The sequence below is a fragment of the Ostrinia furnacalis genome, unplaced genomic scaffold (assembly GCF_004193835.3).
Source record: "Ostrinia furnacalis isolate ACB-3 unplaced genomic scaffold, ASM419383v2 OfSCF3631, whole genome shotgun sequence".
Lineage (NCBI taxonomy): Eukaryota > Metazoa > Arthropoda > Insecta > Lepidoptera > Crambidae > Ostrinia > Ostrinia furnacalis.
In genome coordinates, this window is record NW_021133870.1 from 29,623 (window position 1) to 52,353 (window position 22,731).

At 37.4% G+C, this 22,731-nt stretch overlaps 2 protein-coding genes across 2 annotated transcripts in view; both read left to right on the top strand.

The window, feature by feature from the left end:
• The window catches only part of LOC114358031 (TWiK family of potassium channels protein 9), a 109,452-nt gene that overhangs the window by 24,750 nt on the left and 61,971 nt on the right, over window positions 1-22,731 (top strand). The gene's annotated exons all lie outside the window — the stretch shown is intronic.
• Window positions 18,702-22,374, top strand: LOC114358032 (sulfotransferase family cytosolic 1B member 1-like). The gene is made up of 7 exons (XM_028311892.1): window positions 18,702-18,789; window positions 19,631-19,765; window positions 19,934-20,033; window positions 20,104-20,429; window positions 21,277-21,371; window positions 21,841-22,024; window positions 22,229-22,374. The coding sequence occupies exons 1-7, from the start codon at window positions 18,702-18,704 to the stop codon at window positions 22,363-22,365; spliced, it is 1,065 nt and encodes a 354-aa protein (XP_028167693.1). The 3' UTR covers window positions 22,366-22,374.

Consider the following 22,731-nt stretch of genomic DNA (forward strand, 5'->3'; position numbering starts at 1 on the left):
CGTAGAGCCTTTCGTAGACGTGAGATTGGGTGTTATATTATGATACGGCTTTTTATACAAAAACCTAATATAATTTTGCTTGAAAAATCTGGTGTTGATTTTATATTATTCAAAAATCTTTCGCTTTTTTTTTGTATTACCAACGAGGAAGTTCTTGGCCTGCTTCTCACCTGATGAAAAGTAATGATCAGGTGGAGGCAAAGTTCACCCGGAATCCTCAAATTGATCATATGGTTTTGTATAATTATTTTCTTGTGATAAAAATAATGTAGCCATTTATGACAATAGAGAAGATCAAAAAAGCTTAAGCATCAGGAGACGTTTTTTGAAGCGAAAGAATTCCTGCCACAGCAACTCAACCATTGTATTCGACAATAAAATTGATGATGAGTGATAAACTCGCAATTGATGATGAGTGATAAACTTGCCGTGTGGTGACGGCAGAGTAGAATACATTTCTCACCAACCCCTACTCTTCCCGCAGGTGTCGTAAGAGGCGACTTAGGGACTACACATCAAACAGAGAATGGGCAGCAGCGCTCTCTGAAAAACATCAATCTTTTAAACTGCGATCTCCAACCCGCCTGCCAAGCGTGGAGATTATGGCAAAACCCTCCACTATAGTGGAGGAGGCTCATAGTCCAGCAGTGGACTGTAAAGGGCTGTTGATGATGATGATAAACTCGCATGCTATTAAAAACGTGACTTGATTACATGACAATCCCAACTACCAACCTAATATTATAAATGCGAAAGTAACTCTGTCTGTCTGTCTGTCTGTCTGTCTGTCTGTCTGTCTGTTACGCTTTCCCGCTTAAACCTCGCAACCGATTTTGATGAAATTTGGCATAGAGATAGTTTGAGTCCCGAGAAAGAACATAGGATAGTTTTTATCCCGGTTTTTGAAACAGGGACGCGCGCGATAAAGTTTTTCTGTGACAGACAAAATTCCACTCGGGCGAAGCCGCGGGCGGAAAGCTAGTAAAATATAAAAGTGCCATGGAAAATTTCCCGGGCCATCACTTCCGAATAGTTATTCGCCGACAGGTACTTGCGGCGTCCCTTTATCGATTAAAACGAGGCATCGAGGTGCGAATAATCGCGTTCACAGGGTGTTCTCCCAATGAATCGATTAGGCGACTCCATTTGTCCGTTATTTGTTACTATCACGATGTAACCAAACCCCTTTTCCGTGCCATTTGTTCTGAACCTATTTTCCGTTCGCAACGATACATTTAACCAAAGATTAAGTGCCCTATTTGTTTACAGAAGGCTCGACTGTTGAATGCGATTTATTGCCACTTTTGGTTTTTATGTAGTTCCGTTTGCGTTTCGCGTATTACGTCATACTTCCGCGAAGACGGCAATCTGGTCAATATTGATCAAAATTGCAAAATTAAATGTGAAGGTAATTTTTGTGTGAATTGTTTACCTTAGAAACCACTTGAAGATCACAAATCACGTAGATACCTACTTTCAAGATTATTCCAGAATTAATTACTCCAGAACCAACCATTGCAGATACTATCAATCATCCACACCTTCAACTTTCAAGAAGCGATTTTAAGTAGTTGAAACAGAAGACTTATAAATAGGATTATATTGGAATCTATGACTTTACCTGTTTGTCAAATCAAATTGACTATAAATAATTTCAAAGCTGAAAAATACTTTCATACTGAATCAAACAGCAATTGACTTTTAAATATGTTAATTTTTTTAAAGTAGTTTTTATGTGTACGGTAATGGTATCAACTACCTTTCAGCACCATCTATCCGTCGTCCGCCTTAAGCACCCCATACAATAAACTATTTTCTTATTACCCTCCAAAAAGGCGCCCTAAAACTTGTCCCGCCCAGTTTACAAGTCGCCGACTGAAAGAGTGGCAATTCCATGAGGTCGTTAACCGAGTCGGAAAGTGTGAAAGCGCCTTAATCTTCGGCTGTAAAAAGTACTTTTGTGTTACGGTACGTGTGAAACGTAATTGGTTGGGACAGAATGGGCGGGTCATATAAGTGGGTTCTGTACAATCGAGGGTTTTGTATTGAAAGCTTCAAAAGATGTCTGAATTTACTTTTCAGCGGTCGGGGTTACACGGATTTTGGAGGATCGCGAAACGTATCGGGAGAGACGGTTGGCAGATGTTTTGAACGAGGTTTCGGGCTACAGCACAACCAAGTTACATTTAAAAACTGATTTTATTCCCACTTTTTGGCTCCATCATCAGACCAGCTATATGAAATAATTATATTGCATTATCTGAATTACATAATTATGTACCTATGCAATATTTCAATTCAATCGGTTGTCAGGAAGTGAGTCTAATTCAGCTTGCAAGGTTTGACTCAAACATAATATACCTACTTACTGACATAATTATTTTATATTGTAGGTTAAAATTAAAAAAGCTTGTAAAAAATCTCCCTCTACGTCTTCGATTTTACCTACAGAGCCAGCAGAGTTATTATGAATAACTTAAATTAACTCTTCAAATGCGACAATTTTAATTTTTGACTTCAAATTACTACGAGATTATTGAATAAGGTAATCGAATCTTCTTTAAAGCAATTAGAACGCTTTATTTCTACTCAACATGTCATTACTTCTAAGATTTTCCAATCCCGACATCCCGTTTCTACTAATATTACTAACAAAAGCTTAGGATATACGACCTTACATTATCTCTGTCTAGTTTACGATCATAAGCACCTACAGCCAATAAACTTATACCGACGTCAAGATATGAACGACGAACGTATATCGTGCTAAGAACAATAACTGGAATGTAAATGAAATCTGGTGGTAGAGGATACTATTGTGTTGTGTTTGGTAGTAATAGTTGTTCAGAACATTGGTTTTAGGATTAAAATGCTTTCAAATCGAAGTTCTTATGAATAAGATAGCTGAACAAGATTGAGAATTAACTTCTTGTCATCATCGAGCATAACCCTCTCTAATTTGATAGAGGCAAATGGAGGATTAGATCTACCTATAAGCATCTAATCCCTACGCACTGGCCAGGCGGGTTGGGAAGGCACTACTAGTTTTAAATCATACACATAAATTCAATGTTAAGTAATAATTATGTAGCAAGTGAAATAACTTTAGAATCACAGAGATTTTATGTACCCAATTGAAACGTTACTTTGAAAAGGACCTTACATACCAAACTATCAATAATGCAAAAAGCAGAAATAGGTTACGTAATATGAAAAAAAAAATTACAAACAAAACAAAACCCAATAATTTTATTTCCCCATTTGTTTTCCCATGTGCAGATTAACAATAAGGCCGCTTGTAAACATTCGTTTTTTTACCGGACTACGGCCCGATTTTTTCGCTGAAATTGGCGGTAGTATATGGTTTTTAGTGAACGTGTGCACATGCATCAGGCATAGGTCCGACGAGAAAATTGACAGCAAACAAAGGATATCCCTTTTTGACGGTCTGAGCCATCACGTTACCATACCATTTTGAAATGCAGATAAAAGCAAAAGTAGCTTATGGCGTAGAATTCCACATGTAAATGTAAGCAACGGGGTGCAAAAGGAATCCAAAAACGTACCGCTTATTCGATATTTCCTGCCACGTTCTCGATAAAATTGAAGCCGTTGTGCTTTTATTGATATTTTGACGTGTGCTGAGAAGTTACGTGGCGTGTGTGAGTCTGTCACCGATAAAATTATCATGTGTGTAACAAGAACGATTTATGGTACAGACTAAGGTAAGATTGTGTGTTAAAAATGTGCGACACTCTTTAATGCTTCTATTATAATTAGGACTTTATTTTCTAACAGTCATTTGTTTATAAAGCATGGTCCGTGAGCACGTAGAATCCCGTCCAATGACCCCAATGTTGCTGTCACGCTCGCACACTCACTGCGGGCGCGCGTCGCACAGTCGCGACAGCAATATAATTACGCGCGAGCGATAAGGATGGGTAGCTTGGGTCATTGGACGGGATTCTACGTGCTCACGGACCAGGCTTTAGCTAACAGTTATTAGATATTTTTGTTAAGCTTCAACCACACCAAACGCGTGCAGATCGCCATTGCTGGCGCGATAAAAGGCCAATGACAGGTCGTGCGACCCATGACTGTCCGCGTAACCTGTCATTTGCCTATGACTGCGCCGTGATCGCACCGCCAATGGCGATCTGCACGCGTTGGTGTGGTTAAAGCATTACATTATTAATTAATAACTACATTTAAGATACCGACAGACATACATATTTAGCTTAACGCCTATGCATACCTACAATGAATGGTTAGGTAGGTACTTTCACTGCTATGAAAACAATAATTCTCTCAGTTGTACTAAAAAAATAAATCGTTACGTCTCTGTATTTCCTTCCATACTTCTAACTTCAGAGCATATCATTTTGAGCTTAAAATGTTCTGAAAACACTTTTTACGATATTTCAACCACAGTACAGAGCAAGAAGTGTGTTACAATTCTCTGTACAAAAGGTTACATTGTGTCCGTGTCACTTTTCGGACGAGTTATTTGACCACAACCAGGATCTTCCTTACAATTTTCCCAAAAAAAAAATCATATTTTTAAATACAAAGCAATTTCCCACAATAGAAATTCCTTGCTGCAAAGGAATTTGAATTTTTGCGTCCAAACAACAAGTCGTATACGTCAGCGCCCTGTCTGTTTATTTGTTTTCCTTGTCCTATGGTTCCTTTTGCTAATCGTTTTCACGCTGCGGTTTTTTAGGGTTCAGTAAATACATTTTCAGAATCAGAATCTAGAGGTATAGATACATAATGTAAGGTTTTTAAAGTCAGCATGTAAAATTAGAAATATTTGTTGCAAAATAATAACTATTGCAATTACATTGATTCCACAGTTTAATGTAACTTAATGCGAGGACTGTGAGATCGTTCTTTACTTTATTTGTCCCTTTATTTCTCCTTTATCTGGATATTGAGACCAAGATGAGGCCAAAAACTACCTATTATATGCATAGTGGGCATATGCTGAGTGGGGTCCCGTTGCAGTGGGCATCTTGTTGATGAATGGGTGGCACTGCTCAGTTTACTCTTATTTTTATTTTTTCTTCTTTTATTATTATGTGCCACTGTCATGTCTATGTAATTGCCTGTATTTGTGTGATGTCCATTGTAATAAATGTATCTTTCTTTCTTTCTATTAATCCTTAAAAGTTACCAATTTAGAATAGTTGCATTGATGTAATTGTTAAGTAATTTCATCCAGTATTCATATAAGTTTTTGAAGAATTGCAATTGATGAATTGCGTTTTTAAGCATTTCGCTTATGAACGGCATGGTACAAAAAGAGATGCAGTTTTAAGCCCGCATATTACCAATCACACCACTATTATCGCTTGTCAACAAAAATAACTATTGAAAACAATACAAAATAGATTTTGTTTTCGTGTTTGCTAACAACAGCGTGATGAACCAATTGTTCAATGTTTTATCAAACACATTTTCAATGCGGGCTTCATTGCAATAACAAATTCAAACTGGCCTTCCGTGATTTATGTAGAACAGATACACACACGATGGCTAATAATGCCCTTACTACGTATGAAAGTGCGCACATTACACCGATTTGGTATCGGCCGATTCTTCATACAAATTAGAATCGGGCCCAACTATATCGGCCAACTAAAAGTCGGTGGTCAGTGCCTAGGCTAAGATATCCGTGTGGCTCTGCAAGAGTAGAATAAGACTACTTCTCCCACTCTCCCCGTTGATTTCGTAAAAGGTGGCAGGTCAATCCTAGACACAACTGATAAAAATCTTCTACTTTCTTTCCTGGTGACCTTTTGATATGCAATTAATTGCATGATCACCAGGTTTTTCAGGAAAGAAAATCAATCGGGATGTCCAATTTTCAATCACCCCAGAATATCTAAAACCACCGATAATCAACTAGCATTAGAAAATATGATAGTGATGATGATGATGACATGCATTAGTCCAAGAATAAGACCATAAGACGGAACCATAAGTAAAAATACATTTCGCGCCTTATTCGGATTGCAACTGATTACCATTTTTCATGTAACTCCAGTAAATGGATCCGACGAGTCACGACGACTCGAGAGCGTTTCAATCGGGGCTCTTACCAAATTGACACTGGAAATATAGGGTGTATTGACAACACATACATTTGTATTGAAAAATAGACCTTAGTGCAACTACTTAAGATGCCTTAAAGTTGATGCTTCAGTGACTGTACAATGACGTCGCACTTTTTGTGTATTTGTATGTGTATTTTTCTTCCATTGTAGCAATGACAATGCGAAGCAATAGCAGTTTAAATGATTGATTTTGACAATGTTGATATTGCATTATTTGTTACGACTAGTTCTATTTTTTTATTCCGATTGTTTGATTCATGGAATAGAAATAAATTATTATTCAATATTTTCCTATATGCGCAGTTGTAACAAGATGATTTTGCTAGAATTTTCCGCCATACAACAAAGAAAAAAGTACCTATCTCATGAATTTTAATTATTGATAATGAAGATTTTGATATTGACAATAGTTACACCAATCGTGACCGCTACCAACCGGGCGATGTGGAAATCATGGAAGGCCTATGTTCAGCAGTGGACGTCCTGTAACTGAAATGATGATGACATGACGATGGTAGATAGATACCAATCAATCGAATTTTCATTGTTAGATTTCTATCCCAATTCAATCAAACCCTCCGAATCTCAGATTCTTCCATAACCCATTCTGCCAAATCTTCAATACCAGCCAAGGCAAGGAAATCCTCTATTTACATACGTAGCTAAGATCTTGTCATAAACATTTATAAATGCAGACAATAAGCGATAAAGCACTCCGGTTCATACCACACGCGGATAAAACGCCGCGAAATATGCGACGTCAAGTGGGCTAAGTAATCTCGTTTACATTGAACGGGAGAGGTACACTCAGCTACATAAAAACAAGAGTATTTGTGATTAATTACATTTTAAAGATTTTATTCAGCGAGGAGAAAATATTTGCAAAACAAGTTAAACAATACTAAATAAACAGAATTTTTTTTAAAACTAAGGCAAACTTAACTCTAAACAAAATAAAAATATAAACTTATATTACTCAAAAATAAAAGTGTGTCCGTGAGGCAAAGAGGCGAGAATGCTGGCTGCATTTCCTCGCTGAATGGCAATACTAAGCCTTTGTGCAAGGAAAGAGCCAGCATTTAATTTTAGATTTTCCGAAATTTTAATTAATTTAGGGGAAATGGTCCGAAACAGTAATTTAGCATTCGGTCCCCAAGGTCCGAAGGTCTCGACACCAAAAGTAAATAAATATACTAAATTACATAATTGAAGCTTCTCTGGTCCAATCTATGGTAGAACTAGCTTTCCGCCCGCGGCTTCGCCCGCGTGGAATTTTGTCTGTCACAGAAAAACTTTATCGCGCGCGTCCCTGTTTCAAAAACCGGGATAAAAACTATCCTATGTTCTTTCCCGGGACTCAAACTATCTCTATGCCAAATTTCATCAAAATCGGTTGCGAGGTTTAAGCGGGAAAGCGTAACAGACAGACAGACAGACAGACAGACAGACAGACAGACAGACAGACAGAGATACTTTCGCATTTATAATATTAGTTGGGATTAGCCTCGCTGACTTACAAGTGTTACCGTGTTTTTGTATAAGTTTGAAAGATTTTTGACGTTTGTCACGGTTTGGGGTGAGGTGAGGTGGTGCAACCCGGCCTAAGTTATCATACAGAAGAGCAGTCTCATTCTAACATAAGTTTTACAAACTTAAAAGGATGAGACTCACAACATCAATTGTTTAGACTTATCTATAAATAAATAATTTTGAATTTTTTGAACAAGTGTTGGGTTCGATTCTTGACGGGACGCGCATAAAGCACGGAGATAAAACGCCGCGAAATATGCGACGTCAAGTGGCCTAAGTAATCTCGTTTACATTGAACGAGGGAGGTATACTAAGCTACAGAAAAACGACCTAAAAAATTTTGATTAATTGCTTTTTTCGAATGTTGTAGTTAAAGTTTTTTCTCTGAATATAACAACGTTGCAGTGTCTGTTGATTACAACTTTGATTTGTTCAAAGGCTCAAAGGTTTCGGTTCGATTCATTAAATTAAATGAGATGCGCACAGTGTGGTCACTTATTGTATTTGTTTCCAGTTTGGTTAGGGTCCTGCAGTCCTGACTCTCTGAAAAATAATGTCATTTTCCGCACGTTTACTTGTCGGTCCTATTAGTTATATCAGATGCCCGTTGCAAATCATAAAATCAGATACCTAGTGTATGACGTCAGATGTGTATTATCAAACAATAAATAAAAGAAGGAGAAAAGACACACCACAAATGATACAAGAAGAGTCTTTAGGGAATAATAAATTTTATTGCTAACATAGATCCTGAAATAAAACTTGATCGCTCTAATGGAGAGTTTCAAAAAATGAGAGGCCTTCGCTAACTGGACGCCTAAATGGAAAACAATTTCCACGAAGTAACTCGCGTAGCTAGTTTTTATAAAAACCTGCCAGCAAAGTAATAAATCAAACTGAGCGCCGCAAAAAACGCAATAAATCCACGATAGAAATTGATACTCAATTACTCAATATTTTTACTCAATATTCGGCTGATGCTTTATTTTTCGAGGTCAAGTGTACCAAGCGCTAAAAGGTCCATCTGTCACCAAAAGGCTCGGGGCCACATCGACTGGTTCACGCCCGCAAATAACGCTGACCTACATACAACACCCTGTATAACATCGTGTATAGTACTATGAAGTCCTGATAAAAACATCGCTATGTTTTATACTCGTTTGTATACTAGGTAACCTAGACCAAAGAAGATTCATGTGCGGATTTGCTTTCAAGCATACCTACATTCAGCTTGCTAATGGGCTAGCAGCGACTTTACTTCGTTTACGGATCTCCTCATTTCTGATTTGATCTCTTAAAGAAATACCGAACCGAGGGCGTGTACTGAAATAGGTGGACCAGTGTCGTTATGATGTCCTATCATAAAGGAAGGTGCTGGACGCTGGACCAATCGATCAACATGGAAATCATATGGCCTATGTTCAGCAGTGGACGTCTTATGGCTGAAATGATGATGATGATGATACCATTCCGGTACCAGAAAACGCATAAGGTGGACCGATTATTACCTTATAAAGTAAGTAGCAGAAAGGCACTGGATGCAGGCCGGACCAACGGGGCGATGTGGAAATCATTGGCAAAATGCTATATTCAGGTGGACGTCCAGTGGCTGAAATGATGATGATGATAAACCTACATTTAAGCCTAGCATAGTTCAAAGTGTAATCCTATCAATGACATCGTAGGGTATTATCGTTACAATACAACGCTCAAAATTCTATTCAATGTCTGTCACAGATTGTGTCTCGTGAATGGTCTAATATAGAAATTAAACCTACAAAGCTTCAATCTATGTTCGAAATTGAATTGATTCATTTGCAATAATTTCAATACGCACTAAGACTCTTGGAGAATAAATTGGTAGTCTATGTAGAAGGTAAAAGTTCCCTTTAAACAATGATTTTTAGAATGCAGACTTTTATAATTAAAAATACTTAGTTCAAACACAAAAGATTCAATCATTTCTATAAACATAACGTAGATCACTACCCTAAATAAGTTTACCCGTAACTTTTTAACTGACCACAACCTTCCATTTCCCTATCCCTGACCCAGTCAAACATATTGAAACGGAACGTGACTGCGTACTCTGCGTACAAAAACGTGATGATACATCGGCGACCGATAAATCTTGGGGCCCATCGGACCGACACCTTGACAGTACTCCTGGGTCCACTAACAACATCTGTTTATCAAACTTCGGCTTTCTCATTGATTTATTAGCTATTCCCGAGTTTGTGGAAGACGCTTGAGGGAAGTTGCTAAAACTACTGCAGCGATATTGAGGTCGGTTGAAGGTTTGGAAAGTAGTTTGTTACAACAAAAGTAGTTAGCGCTTGTTATGAGATTGATAATTGAAATTGTGTATCTAAATTGCGTGCTCATATTGTAACACACATCTCATTTAAGACACATCACGAATCCTCTTCATAATACTTACTTAATTAAAATATCAGCCAGATTTACATTTATCATTTTTCAAATCATCATAATAACCAAAATTGTGATACATTGTCACCCATCCTTTTCCCCGACTGATTTTAACAATACGGCCCTCAAATTCGAAACTCGGAAAGAGCGTACGAACATGAGTGGTCATTGTCCGGGAACACTCCAGTTGAAAAACAGGCTTTAAAACAAAAACCAGTTCATTACTCTATACCCGAACGAGGGTGCGTGAGGTTGACATTTTATTTCCCAACGAGAAACTTTTATTGTACAAAAGAGCAGCAAAAATATCCGAACGCTCAAAACGTATGCGAACAAAATGCATTATGACTCGGCGATTCGCTCTTGATGCTGGATTAATGATTCAACTTTTAAATGTGATTGGATGGTTGGAATTGGAGTAGGTAGTATTCTTTTGGGATGCTTTTGAAAGATTATTGATGGTACGAGCATTGGTAAAGCCAAATTACACGAGTGCCTCATTAATATTTTGTTTCAATTTAAGTAATTCCTCTTTAACTTTTGGTATCGCCGTGAGTATTTTGTTAAAGGCGGGAATGGATATTTAAAATGTGAAGTAACGGTTAAATAATTTCAGTAAATTTTCATTGCTATCCGCAAATATTGGGTGAAAAACTTTCTAGAAAAAAATCTGTAGTTGGTAAATAGACCAATAGTTATCACATTTGTCACCTTGTTGTCACCTTCTTTGATGCAGAAGCGAGCATAGTGACACATAAGCACCACAGCTTTTTACTAATCCTAATTTTTATAAAGATTAAATTAGTGTAAATGGTAACAATACAACGTGGATGCTTAATAATTTAACTGCAATACCAAAGCTTGCTAGCTGCAGACAGGTTTTTGGGCATGTAAAGTTTGGTTAAATGTTTACCTGGACTCGTCTCTATTTATTCAAGCTATTCCCTCAGAATTAGACGATGAAAATTTACACTCCAATTATACCCGTTTATCCAGTACACTCGAAGCACTCCAGCTTAAAACAATAGGGCATAAAATAATACGTATAACACCACTAAGCTCCCAGTATCGGTGGTAACTTTGTGTAACATAAGAAGCAACGGGCTAAGTTTTAATAGCTGGTTGGTTTACACTTGCGGTTCCCAAAGTGTTGTATCAGCACCCCGATGGGCGATAAGGAGAGCTCTAAGTACATCTTAAAATAGCGTTAGTGTACAAGAGTTAATTCAGTTCTTAACTTATGAAAGTCTTTAGTTAGAAATAGCTGTTCCCCGCGGCTTCACCCGCGTGAAATTCAGTTTGTCACAGATCGTCGTAAATTATAGCCTAATGTTATTCTGAGTTATTTATAAGCAATAATACTGTAAAGTTTTATCAAAATCCGTTCAGTAGTTTTTGCGTGAAAAAGAACAAACATCCAGACATCCAAACTTTCGCATTAATAATATTGTAGTGACCAAGATTGTTGTTATGTCAAGGACAACCTTCTCCTTTTTTTGAAGTACTTATGCTAAAATGGTACTCTTCATAAAAATTCTCGTCGCCTCAGTGATTATTTTGTTCTACCTCCTATTATTAACTTTGATAGGTAATACCAGCGCTTCAAGACAAACGTAATAAGTACATACCAACTCTTGGTTTAGTTAACGTAGGTACCTACTCGTATTTCATGTTCATCTGACGATAAATAACATGTAACGAATCAAAGTTGAACATTGTCTATTGATAAATTAAGTGCCACAAGTTCATCCAAATATCTCCACAACGTTTCATTGATAACTCAAGTTTCAAAATAATAAACTTTGTAATTAGTTTGTCATGATTAACCAACCAGTCTAAAAGGCAAACTAATACAACTATTTTCCGCAAATTGATACTAAGCACCACCATTGATGTAGTAAGCTTTTAGATCTTGAACATAAACATAAAACTGGTTCAACTCACAAACTTTGGGAGCCTCTGGCTTTCACTATCCAGTAACTCTAGGCTTAATGCCGAGATGGTTACTGCAGTTGAGACTTGTTTAATTTTGTTCCCATCCCATTTGATTGTCCGACGAAAGATCATTTGTTAATGGAACTTTGTCTGTGGACTGAAGTTTGGGAGCCCGAGGAAAATTGAGTTTATAATTAATTATTAATATGATTTAGGCTTTCTCATTTCTATTTTGTATTTGGATTTGTTTTGTTTTGTTGATTTCGATGTTGGAATAAGTAATGATTTGGATGATTATTATCATAATTAGTTTAATTCTTAGGCTGAGTTGCACCACCTTATTTTAACCGTAACTATAACTATAACCAGTGTTTTTTATTGGGAGTTTGACAGACTTTTGAAGTCTGTTTAAGTCAAAGTAAGATGGTGCAACCCAGTCTTAGTTAGACTTTTATGCTTTTGAATTAGAAACTATTTTGCAAACTTTAACAAAACTCTTGATTTTTTTAAATCCACAACATTTAGAAAAGTATAAGGAACTATTAACGAGTTACCAAAAATAACTCAAAGAATAGAAACTTATAAAAAAAAACAGTCAATATTTTACATTAATGGGTTGTTTTCTAAAACTGAGCTGTGCCTAATCTAGCAGTTACTTCAGAAAATTCATGGCCCGAAATTGGCCTATGACAAACTTGGGAGAACTCCCATACATCTGAAGTTTATTAAGACCGCGCTTACGGTGTAAATATTTTACCTGCTCCTTACAACGTTAGACCCTTTAGAATTTGCATTCATTACACATTAGAATTTGGAATGGCATAATTAAGTGGGGTTGCAGACGAGCGTTCGGCAGCTTAGGTAGGTACACGTGTGTACGTTTCACATTATTCATTCACCACCATCGTCGGAACACAATGTAGTAGATTTTAAAAAATGCTCATAAAATAGATTGAAAACAAAATGACATCTAAAGAACTAATTGTCAAAGTCGTACCTAAAATGAAAATAATAATGGATTTCTCATCATCATCATCATCATTTCAGCCACAGGACGTCCACTGCTGAACATAGGCCTCCCGAAATGACTTCCACATCGCACGGTTAGAGCGTGGGACGTCCACCCACAAGGTGGACCGACGACCTGATAAAGGTAGCAGGAAGGCGCTGGATGCAGAAATGATTTCTATTAATTACTAAACCTATCAAGTGAGAATAATTTGTGGTTGAGGATTCCGGATAAAGCTCGCTTCGACTTACTGGCTGCCTGATCATCATCACTTTTCATCAGGTGAGATGTTCATGCAGTAGGCCAAGAGATTCCTCGTTGTGGTTAAGAAATGATTCAGCACGAAGCAGGTATATGACTACCATCATACCTGATGTTTTAAGTGAGATGCAGTCTAAGATAGTAGGTATACCTGCCCTGTAAGTGTCAATACACTAATTGTGCCTCTAAGAGACCCAGATTATAATGCTTGGGAAAGACAGGATACAAAATAATCCAGTCCCTAGCCCTAGCTGTCCATCGTTGACAGATACAAACAAAATATTTTTTACCTATTTACAAAACAAAAATGTTGAGTTTGACCATTTTGACCATAAATCAAAGCATCCTCTTGCCCTATGTCCGTTTTATAACAACTCAAATAAATAAGATTCTCAAATTGGGGACGTCATTTAGGTTTTATTACTACTTTATGTTTTCCTAGTCGTAAAAGTAAAATAGTTTCATTTCCGCAGATGATAGCTTTATACACAAGTAAGTTATGGCTTTAGTAATTGGTTTATACAGGGCGAAAAATATTTATTACGAGATACGTTTAGTAGATACTAAATCATTTTCAAGTTAGATGTTTATCAATTAAACTACACTCGCGAGCAAAAGTATGGAATCACCATACTTGTTCCGAGCGATCGATCGTAAAAACTAAATGACTAATAGAAGATAATTAAAAATGGTACCATTTTAAAGGTAATGTTTTACACTTTAAATTGATACTATAAATACATACATAATCATTCAGTTCTTAAGATGGCTCGGAACCAAACACAACGGCCTGATTCCATAGTTTTGCTCGTAAGTATAGTAAGTGATTCATTTACAGTTCTTCGTTTCAGCCGAATGACGTCATTGCTGGACATGGCTTCCCCCAAGGATTTTCACAACGAACAGTCCTGCGCTGCCCGCATCCAGGTACTTACCGCGTCCTTCACCAGATTCGTCGGTCCACCTTGCGGGAGACCTGCGCACACTATGTCTTCTGGCCCGTGGTCGCCACTCGAGAACTTTTCAGCCCAAACGGCCATCAGCTCTGCGAGCTATGTACCCCGTCCACTGCCACTTTGAGTTGATATAACAATTAATACATACTATTACGATACGCCTTTGTCCAGCAGTGGACGTCATTTGGCTTTGGCTGAAACGAACGATTACGATATGATACTTTGATTGTATATTAGCGCTACTTCTCATAATTTTCGTACTTCGTCAGACGAGTTTAGCGTAACGAAGGTAAAATTGTAGTCAGATTATTGTTTACAGGCTACTTAGCGTCTTGCGTGTACTGACTGCTTGTCTAAGTTAGTACAGTACTTATTTGAATTCTTACCTGGTGAGTTACTGAACCAACTTTGCTTAGAAGCTGGTCAGTGATTGTTGGGAAAACTTGGATTAAATTAGTAAAAGGAATAACCACTGTGAAGTGGTTTGAATGCTGTAGGTACTGTTGCGCTTCGTCCTTTTAACTGCCGTGCCGTGAACTGGCGAAAGGGTATTTTAGAACTTGCCCAATTTAGCAAATCTTACAGATGGTCCCACTCTTCCAGCAATTAGATGTCGTCAAAGGCGCTTTTGGGACAAATATGCGTACATTAGGCCATATTTTAGTAGTACCTAAAGACTGACGCCATCATAAAGGTAGCAGGAAGGCGCTGGACGCAGGCCGCTACCAACTGGGTAACATGGAAAGCATTGGGGGAGGCCTATGTTCAGCAGTGGACGTCCTATGGCTGAGATAATGATGATGATGATGATAGGCCATTTTTTGTCCAACGTGAGGAGTTTATATCCTCTTTTTGTCGCTGGTAAATTAAGATCGTGCTCCTACAGTGAAAACTGAATAACCTAGTAATAATGAAACCGACATCACCTGGATTCGATAGATTCGCACTAAAATGAGCACTTTTAAACCACCCTAAAACTACTTACACATTTTTAACCAACTTAAAAAGGAGGAGGTTCTAATTCGGTTTGTTTTTTATATATAAAGTGGCCCTATGTCAACCAATAACTGCCCGTCTACCCCCACTCATCTAGATAAGTCATGATTTCCGACAGCAGAGGAGTCCCGACTCCCATCATTCCCGACTTTAATCCTACCTGCCCTTAATAACGGGATTATTTTAACTATGTGTTGCCGCCTGGAGATTGAGATTAGGGAGGATTCGGGATAAAGGTGAAATGTAATGTCAAAAATATAGGTATTATGGTAATAATCTAGCTTTTATCCGCGGCTTCGCCCGTGTAAATTTCATCACAGAAAGTCAGTTCTGTTAATTATTAACTCGATAAATCATAGAAATTAATGCTCATTTTGATTTTTAGAGTTTGTCACCCCATTTCTCCTTTTTAGGGTATGCATTCTGTTATAGTAGGTTCAGCTAAATAAAAATATTTTGCACTTAATCATCATCATCTGGTGACCTAATCGCCACTACAGTACTTAGACCGTTTCTAAATTAATATTCCTTGATTAGTATATTCCCCAGAGCAGACGTGCTTGGGCATCTGATTATGTTGTCCCTATGACATCTCTTACAACGTCTACGGAAAGACTGGCAGGTATCTTATTCATCATCATGATTTGTCATCATCAACATCGTCAAGATTTCACCACGGGACGTCCAGTGTCCACTGCTGAACATAGCCTCCGGCATAACCAGCTGATAGCGGCCTTTTCTTCTTATTTATAGCGTGATTATTAAATGTTAATAATAATTTGGTATTAATCTCTTCCCAATAACCGAACGTCAACTTCCACCATCCATTACATGTGAACCAAGCGTTAAAATGTGGTCCCGTACCGCACACCGCAAAACAAACGACATAATCTCCATTTACACAAAATAATACCGCGGCATATTGGTCATTATCGGTAATTTATTACAGATATAAAAACGGTATAAAGACTTATGAATGTATTTGACGTACATTTTCGGACTGTAATAGGTTTCGGAGTTGTTAATTGGGTATTACGTGGAAGCGAATGAAATAATGCGACCCAATGAAAGCTTTTGGACATCATTATGTTTTATTTTAATGATGGGATGAATTTTATTAAGTGTGTCAAACATGATTGTTTATTTCTATTAAACCAGTACCCGCGAGTTAGTACGCGTAAAAATCGCTTGAATATTTTTCCCTTTTTTACAATATTTTTCATTTATTCCTATTGGCCGTAGCATGATAGCAGCCTTCTTCGAAAATAAAATCGTACCAGTAGTTTCTGAGATTAGCTATTCAGATGTATAATACCTATGTGCTATAATAGTAATAGTATCAGTTTTATATTAACAAAAAAAAACCTACTCAATTCAACATAAACCTAATAAAGTGATAATGCAAAATGTTCTGAGATTTGCACCCGCGATCTCTGGCCCAACCTGAGCTAAGTTTTCCACCACTGTGTCAAATTGATCACCACAGTTAGTAAACTTTAGTACGAGTACATTATTAGCATGTTTATAGACATTGGCTATCTCAAAATAAAGGTAATCTTGCCAACGCACCTCGTACCATCGCTGGATATTTCCTTCTACCTACTAACCCTTCACCGCAATTTTGACTGACGCCCTTTCTAATATCACACCCAATTGCGTATCCAATATTACTATAACACCGCGGCTAGATTACTCCAATTACAATGCAAGCTGGTACCGGGCCCAAGAATTCCGTATAATATCGAAGGTTCTGGGGATTTCCCCCGGTCTCACCAATGATTAATGTACCCACAACCCAGGGAGAGCAGGCAGACTGTGTCAGAGAAAGCTAGATGAAAACAATATACTTTAACCGTAACTATAACAATGACCGATGTTTTTGTTTGGAGTTTGACAGATTTTTAACGTTTAAAATCTGTCAAACTCCATACAAAAACACCGGTCTTTGTTATAGAGTAGTTATAGATTTTTGACGTTTAAAATCTGTCAAACTCCATACAAAAACACCGGTCTTTGTTATAGTTACGGTTAAAGTAAGTTGGTGCAACTCAGCCTACAGTTAAAAAGAAACAAAAAATCTACTAAGGCGCAGTTTTTTATCCGTAATCAAAATAACCAATTGTTTATTTACAAGTGGTTAAATAACAAAATGCATTTTTCGAACGATGATTAAGTAGTTTGACTTTACAATTTTTAACTATTACTTTACATTTTGTTTTTATTGAACCACTGGTAACAAAAATTGTCAATTGGTTATTTTAAGTACGGATCAAAAAACTACGCATAACCTTCNTTTTAATTCAATTAATTGAGGCTTTGTCAAATCGATATTTTGTAATTTTGAAATATATTTATCGAATGACGTTAATCGAGCTTTGAGTACTCCTCTTTGCCTTTTTAGGTCTGTAACGGATGTTTTTAAAGAAGTAGAACGTTCTTTGGAGGCTGACCGACTACCCTCCCTAGAAGATGTTTTAGGAATTCTAAGCTTAGAATTTGCAGAAACATATTCCTCATCGCTCATTATGGGAAGAAATTAGAAAGCAAAGAGTACGTACGGTTTTTGGCAGGATCACCTTATTCGCTTACGGCGCACAGTAGGCTGTGACGTTGCAGTTGTCACGAACACCACAAACGGCTGGAATTTTGAAAAATAACACTGTTTCAGCACTAATCGATTAGGATGGGACGTGAAAAGGAAGGATAACACCTGACCGTTGATCCGATTGATGTGTCTTGGCCTGGTTCCTCGTCTTTGGCTTCAGTTTCAGGATACGCGCCGGGCAACGACTTCCGTGCAATATCTTGAGTCCAAGGCTCCGTCCGACTCGTAGGACCAATGTTTCGACGTTTANTACTAAGAAAAGATAAAAAAGAGAGTGAATCGGAGCTCAGAGACCAAGCCAAACTGGACCAAAATTATAAAATTATGTTTTGTCATTATTTTGCCATTTTTATCGTTTTTACCAGGTATATGAACTATTCAGAGGTAATTTAAAAAATTTTGTGTTCCAAAATTGGTTTTTTATTCAAATAATATTTGCGTTATGTTAATTGATTAAATATTTGTTTCTTTTAATTAATTCAAATTACTTTTGACTTTAATACAATCATAATATATCTGCGTACAAAATAATAAATGATTATTGGAAAATAAGTGCTTTATTTCTCAACTAGACCCTATAGATCTTTTCGGTTACGCGCGACCGCTGCCGTTACAAAAGACCGCGCGCCCGCTTGAAGGATAAGTAGTTCAAAAATTAAGCTAGTAGGTATATAAAATTCTTATCATGATATAATATAGAAGATAGGTTATCATTTTCACGAGATTATTTAACTAATCACAATATTTGCGACGGATTTTCCATGCACTTTGAGATATTTGTGTAATTGATACGATAGACACCATTATATAAGACTCCCACAACCTGGGTATCAAGGAATTAAACAAATTTTTCTGCTACAATGACTACTTCAAGTAATAACTTTCCGTTTGAAATAAAAGACTTAGATCCAGAAGAAGCAGATGAAATACATAAACACTATTTCGAAGGTATGTTTCTATTATTTTGGTATCGTTTTATAATAATATATACAGTGTGAGTCACGATAAAGTTTACATTATGAAAAAAGGGGAAAATATACCTATGTTTTTCGACAAAAAAGAGGAAAAAAATTATGTTTATTTTTTTTATAGAATTTTTTTTCTGAAATTTTCTGAATCGGAAGAAAAAAATATCTATAAAAAATAAAAATAAAAATTTACCTTTTTTTTGTCGATAAAAATAGGTCTAGTTTCACATAATTTTCATATGTGCGCTTTATTGTGACTCACACTGTATGAAAATACCTACTTAGGTAGGTAAATGTCATTTGAATAGGTTCTTGCAGTATGTATTTATACAGGTAATTTAAGTACATAAAATAATACTTCCGGGTCTAAGGCGTTTCGTACCACGAGTGATTCCGCGGTGTGAATTGGCCAAAACTTATTGAATGGAGCTTTTCGCACTAGTCTTTGGAGAGAGTTGCATGTATTTATTTTAAACTAGAATTCACATAAAACAGTGTACATAAGGCGGACTTAATGCCTTTCGGCATTTTCCTCCAGTCAGTCTTAGGACCAGACTGAAAATAAAGTAGGCAGTATAAAAATTACACTGACTTAAATGATGGTACATAAGTAATATTTGTATGTTTTTTTTAATCAATCTATGACAAAAATATGTTAAAGACCACTTATGAGCGACTCGCACCTGGCCGAATCACACATGGTGCGAAATACCTAAAGACCCATAAATAGTTACCTAGTACATGTGTAGGTAAAGGTGTTCTACTTCATATATGGAATATTTTTACTTCATAATCACTGCTTTTCCGGTTTTCAATTTCAGGGTATCAGAATGGATTCATTCGAGTCGGCCCAAAGGGATATTTTTTCACCAACGGCATTAAAGTAGATATTAAAAATATTTATAACATGCCAATACGACCTGACGATACTTTTGTGGTCACGTTCCCTAAATCAGGTTACTACTCATATTATTATCTGCCTTTACACTTCCCTTTTAGTATTTTATTACATGAAAAAAATAAGTTTACTACTGATGTTTATAAGTATAATTTAAAATGCATTGTAGAAAGAAAACTCACATGCACGTTTCAAATTAAATTTATAAGTTTTATTATGTTTATAGGAACGACTTGGACGCAGGAACTCGTTTGGATGGTGGCAAACAATTTAGACTACGAAAAATCTGATTCTATGCCGCTTAATGAACGGTTCCCATTTCTAGAGTAAGTAATTTTACAAAAGGGAAACTGTAATATTGATTATAATGTCTGATCTGTAATCGGGTGTTTTCAGAATGTTCATGATGATAAATAGCGACAAAACGAAGAACTATATGAAAGACTTCGCGAAAGGAGACGAGCGACTGTTAAAAATTATAGAGGAAGTGACTACTCCTGGCACCGAGTTTGTGGCGAAGCTGCCTTCGCCACGGTTCATCAAAACGCACATTCCCTTATCCCTGCTGCCGCCGACGCTGTTGGACACCGCCAAGGTGGTATACGTGGCGCGCGACCCTCGAGACGCCGCGGTCTCCTTCTACCACCACAACAAACTCTTCGCGTTCATGGGCTTCACTGGGGACTTCAAACAGTATTGGGAGTTCTTCATTCAGAACAAAAGTGAGTTAATACTTTATCCTAAATTATCTGATCAGTCTGTATCACAACTGCAATGCAGATAGAATCTCTGATAGGGAATTAGCTGTCTGATAAATTACAACACGCCAATGTTAATAATATAAACCTATCGCATATCAAAGTTGGACAGCGTTCGGGAAACTACGCAACATCTTTTCGTCCAAAATACCTCAGTGCCTGAAGACGAAAGTCTACAACCAATGTGTATTACCTGTGATGACTCGCTCGGAAACGTGGCCTCTCACTATAGGCCTTATACAGAAGCTCAAAGTTGCACAGCGTGCTATGGAGAGGGCTATGCTCGGTGTTATTTTATGAGATCGAATCAGAAATGAGGAGATCCGTAAATGAACTAAAGTCGCTGATATAGCCCGACGGATTAGCAAGCTGAAGTGGCAGTGGGCAGGGCACATAGTACGCAGAACTGACGGCCGATGGGGCAGCAAGGTTCTGGAGTGGAGGCCGCGTACCGAAAAACGCAGCGTGTGACATCCACCTACAATGTGGACCGACGACCTGATAAAGGTAGCAGGAAGGCGCTGGATGCAGACTGCTACTAACCGTGCGATGTGGAAGTCAAATGGGGGAGGCTAATGTTCAGCAGTGGACGTCCTGTGGCTGAAATGATGATGATGATGATGCATATCAAAGTTCCGAAATACACCTGAGCAAATTTATTTTTTTGTTTGTCCTACATTTTCATCATCATTTCTAAAAGCTCTATTGGTAAAGTTTGAACTGAAAACGGAGGGAAATGAAATTAATAAAATAATAGATCATTAAAGTAAACAAATGGAAGGTAAACACTTATGTTGTTTTTATTTTACAGTTGATTCGACTCCGTACTTCCCGCACGTTATGGAAGCTTGGGAGCAAAGGAATCACCCTAACTTACTGTTTCTCTTTTATGAGGATATGTTGAAGGTAATACCTGTTGAAGGAATAACATTAGCCGCCTCTGTGGTCTAGTGGTAAGACCACCTGCTTCAGACGCAGGGGTTCCGGGTTCGATTCCCAGTGGGGGCAGATTTTTCTGTTCGGTTTGGTTGGTGGTAGGGCTTGTTCTAAGTCCGCCTGGCTAGCTACCACCATCATAGCTAATTCTGTCGCCATAACAACAACGTTAACAGCATTTTTGTGTTCCGGCTAGAGATAAGATAGCCAGTTCCTCCGTGGTTGGGGATTCCGGGTGAAGCTCGCTTCCACCTTCGGCTTGATCGTCTTTCGTCACTTACCATCAGGTGAGATACAGGCCAAGAGCTTTCTCGTTGTGAATAAAAAAAAAACAAATGTGAACGGAACGTTAATATAAGTTACTCTATGGTCTCCTATTACTTCTTCAACCTCATGTTTTTATACATTATTACAGTATGTACTTTACTTATGTCTGAAGGATTTGCCGAAGGCAGTTCGACAAGTTGCCGAATTCCTAGGCAAGACGATGACTGATGAGCAAGTTACACGTCTATGTGATCGCCTAAAATTCGATAACTTCAAGAAAAACCCAACGGTTCACTACGAAGTCGGAAAGGACCTAGGGTGGATAACTAAAAAAGATAGTACATTTTTTAGAAAAGGTTAGTGGATTGACACAAATTAATTAACGATTTAAGTATGTTTGTTATCTTTTCTACAATTCTGTCGGCTTTATCATATAAAGTATTTGCAGGCTGCTGACACTTAGTTACTTATAACTAAATATTTTCTTGGCATATTCTGATGATAATTTCTATTAATAGTAAAAGGATTATAATCAAACTTGCCTTTCCTTTATGAACTAGGCAAATCTGGCGACTGGCGCGAGCACTTCGACGAGCAGATGGCAGCGCAGGCGCAGCGGTGGATCGCTGACAACCTGTGCGGGACTGACCTGCGCTTCCCGACTATAACTAGTAATTTAGCATCTTACAACAAATAAACGATTTTGGATTATTAATTTTGAAATTATTATAATACTCATACTGAAGCTGAAAACATTGAATTTTCGGATAACTCCAGTTTATTCAGTAACCTATTATTGGTACCGTTTGAAAGAGCTCGTGAAGCACTTTCAGGATTAGTAACCAGTCTTTCGATCTTGTATAAGTAAGAAATAATCGAGTGATATCACTTATCGTTTCCACCCTGTATTCATACGAGCTAATCTAACGTTTGATAAATCAAAGCAAAGATATGATTAGATTATATTTATTTAAGATCTTATCCGTCTTCCATTGAGTGACACAATATATTAACAAAATAAACTTAGGCTGGTTTTAGTGTCACGCGGACTGTCAGTGCGGAA

Coding starts and splice junctions, on each gene's coding strand:
- LOC114358032 (XM_028311892.1), top strand. CDS start 18,702: ATGACTACTTCAAGTAATAACTTTCCGTTTGAAATAAAAGACTTAGAT. Junction 20,430..21,276: donor GTTCTTCATTCAGAACAAAA/GTGAGTTAATAC, acceptor TTTATTTTACAG/TTGATTCGACTCCGTACTTC. Junction 21,372..21,840: donor TTTATGAGGATATGTTGAAG/GTAATACCTGTT, acceptor TTATGTCTGAAG/GATTTGCCGAAGGCAGTTCG.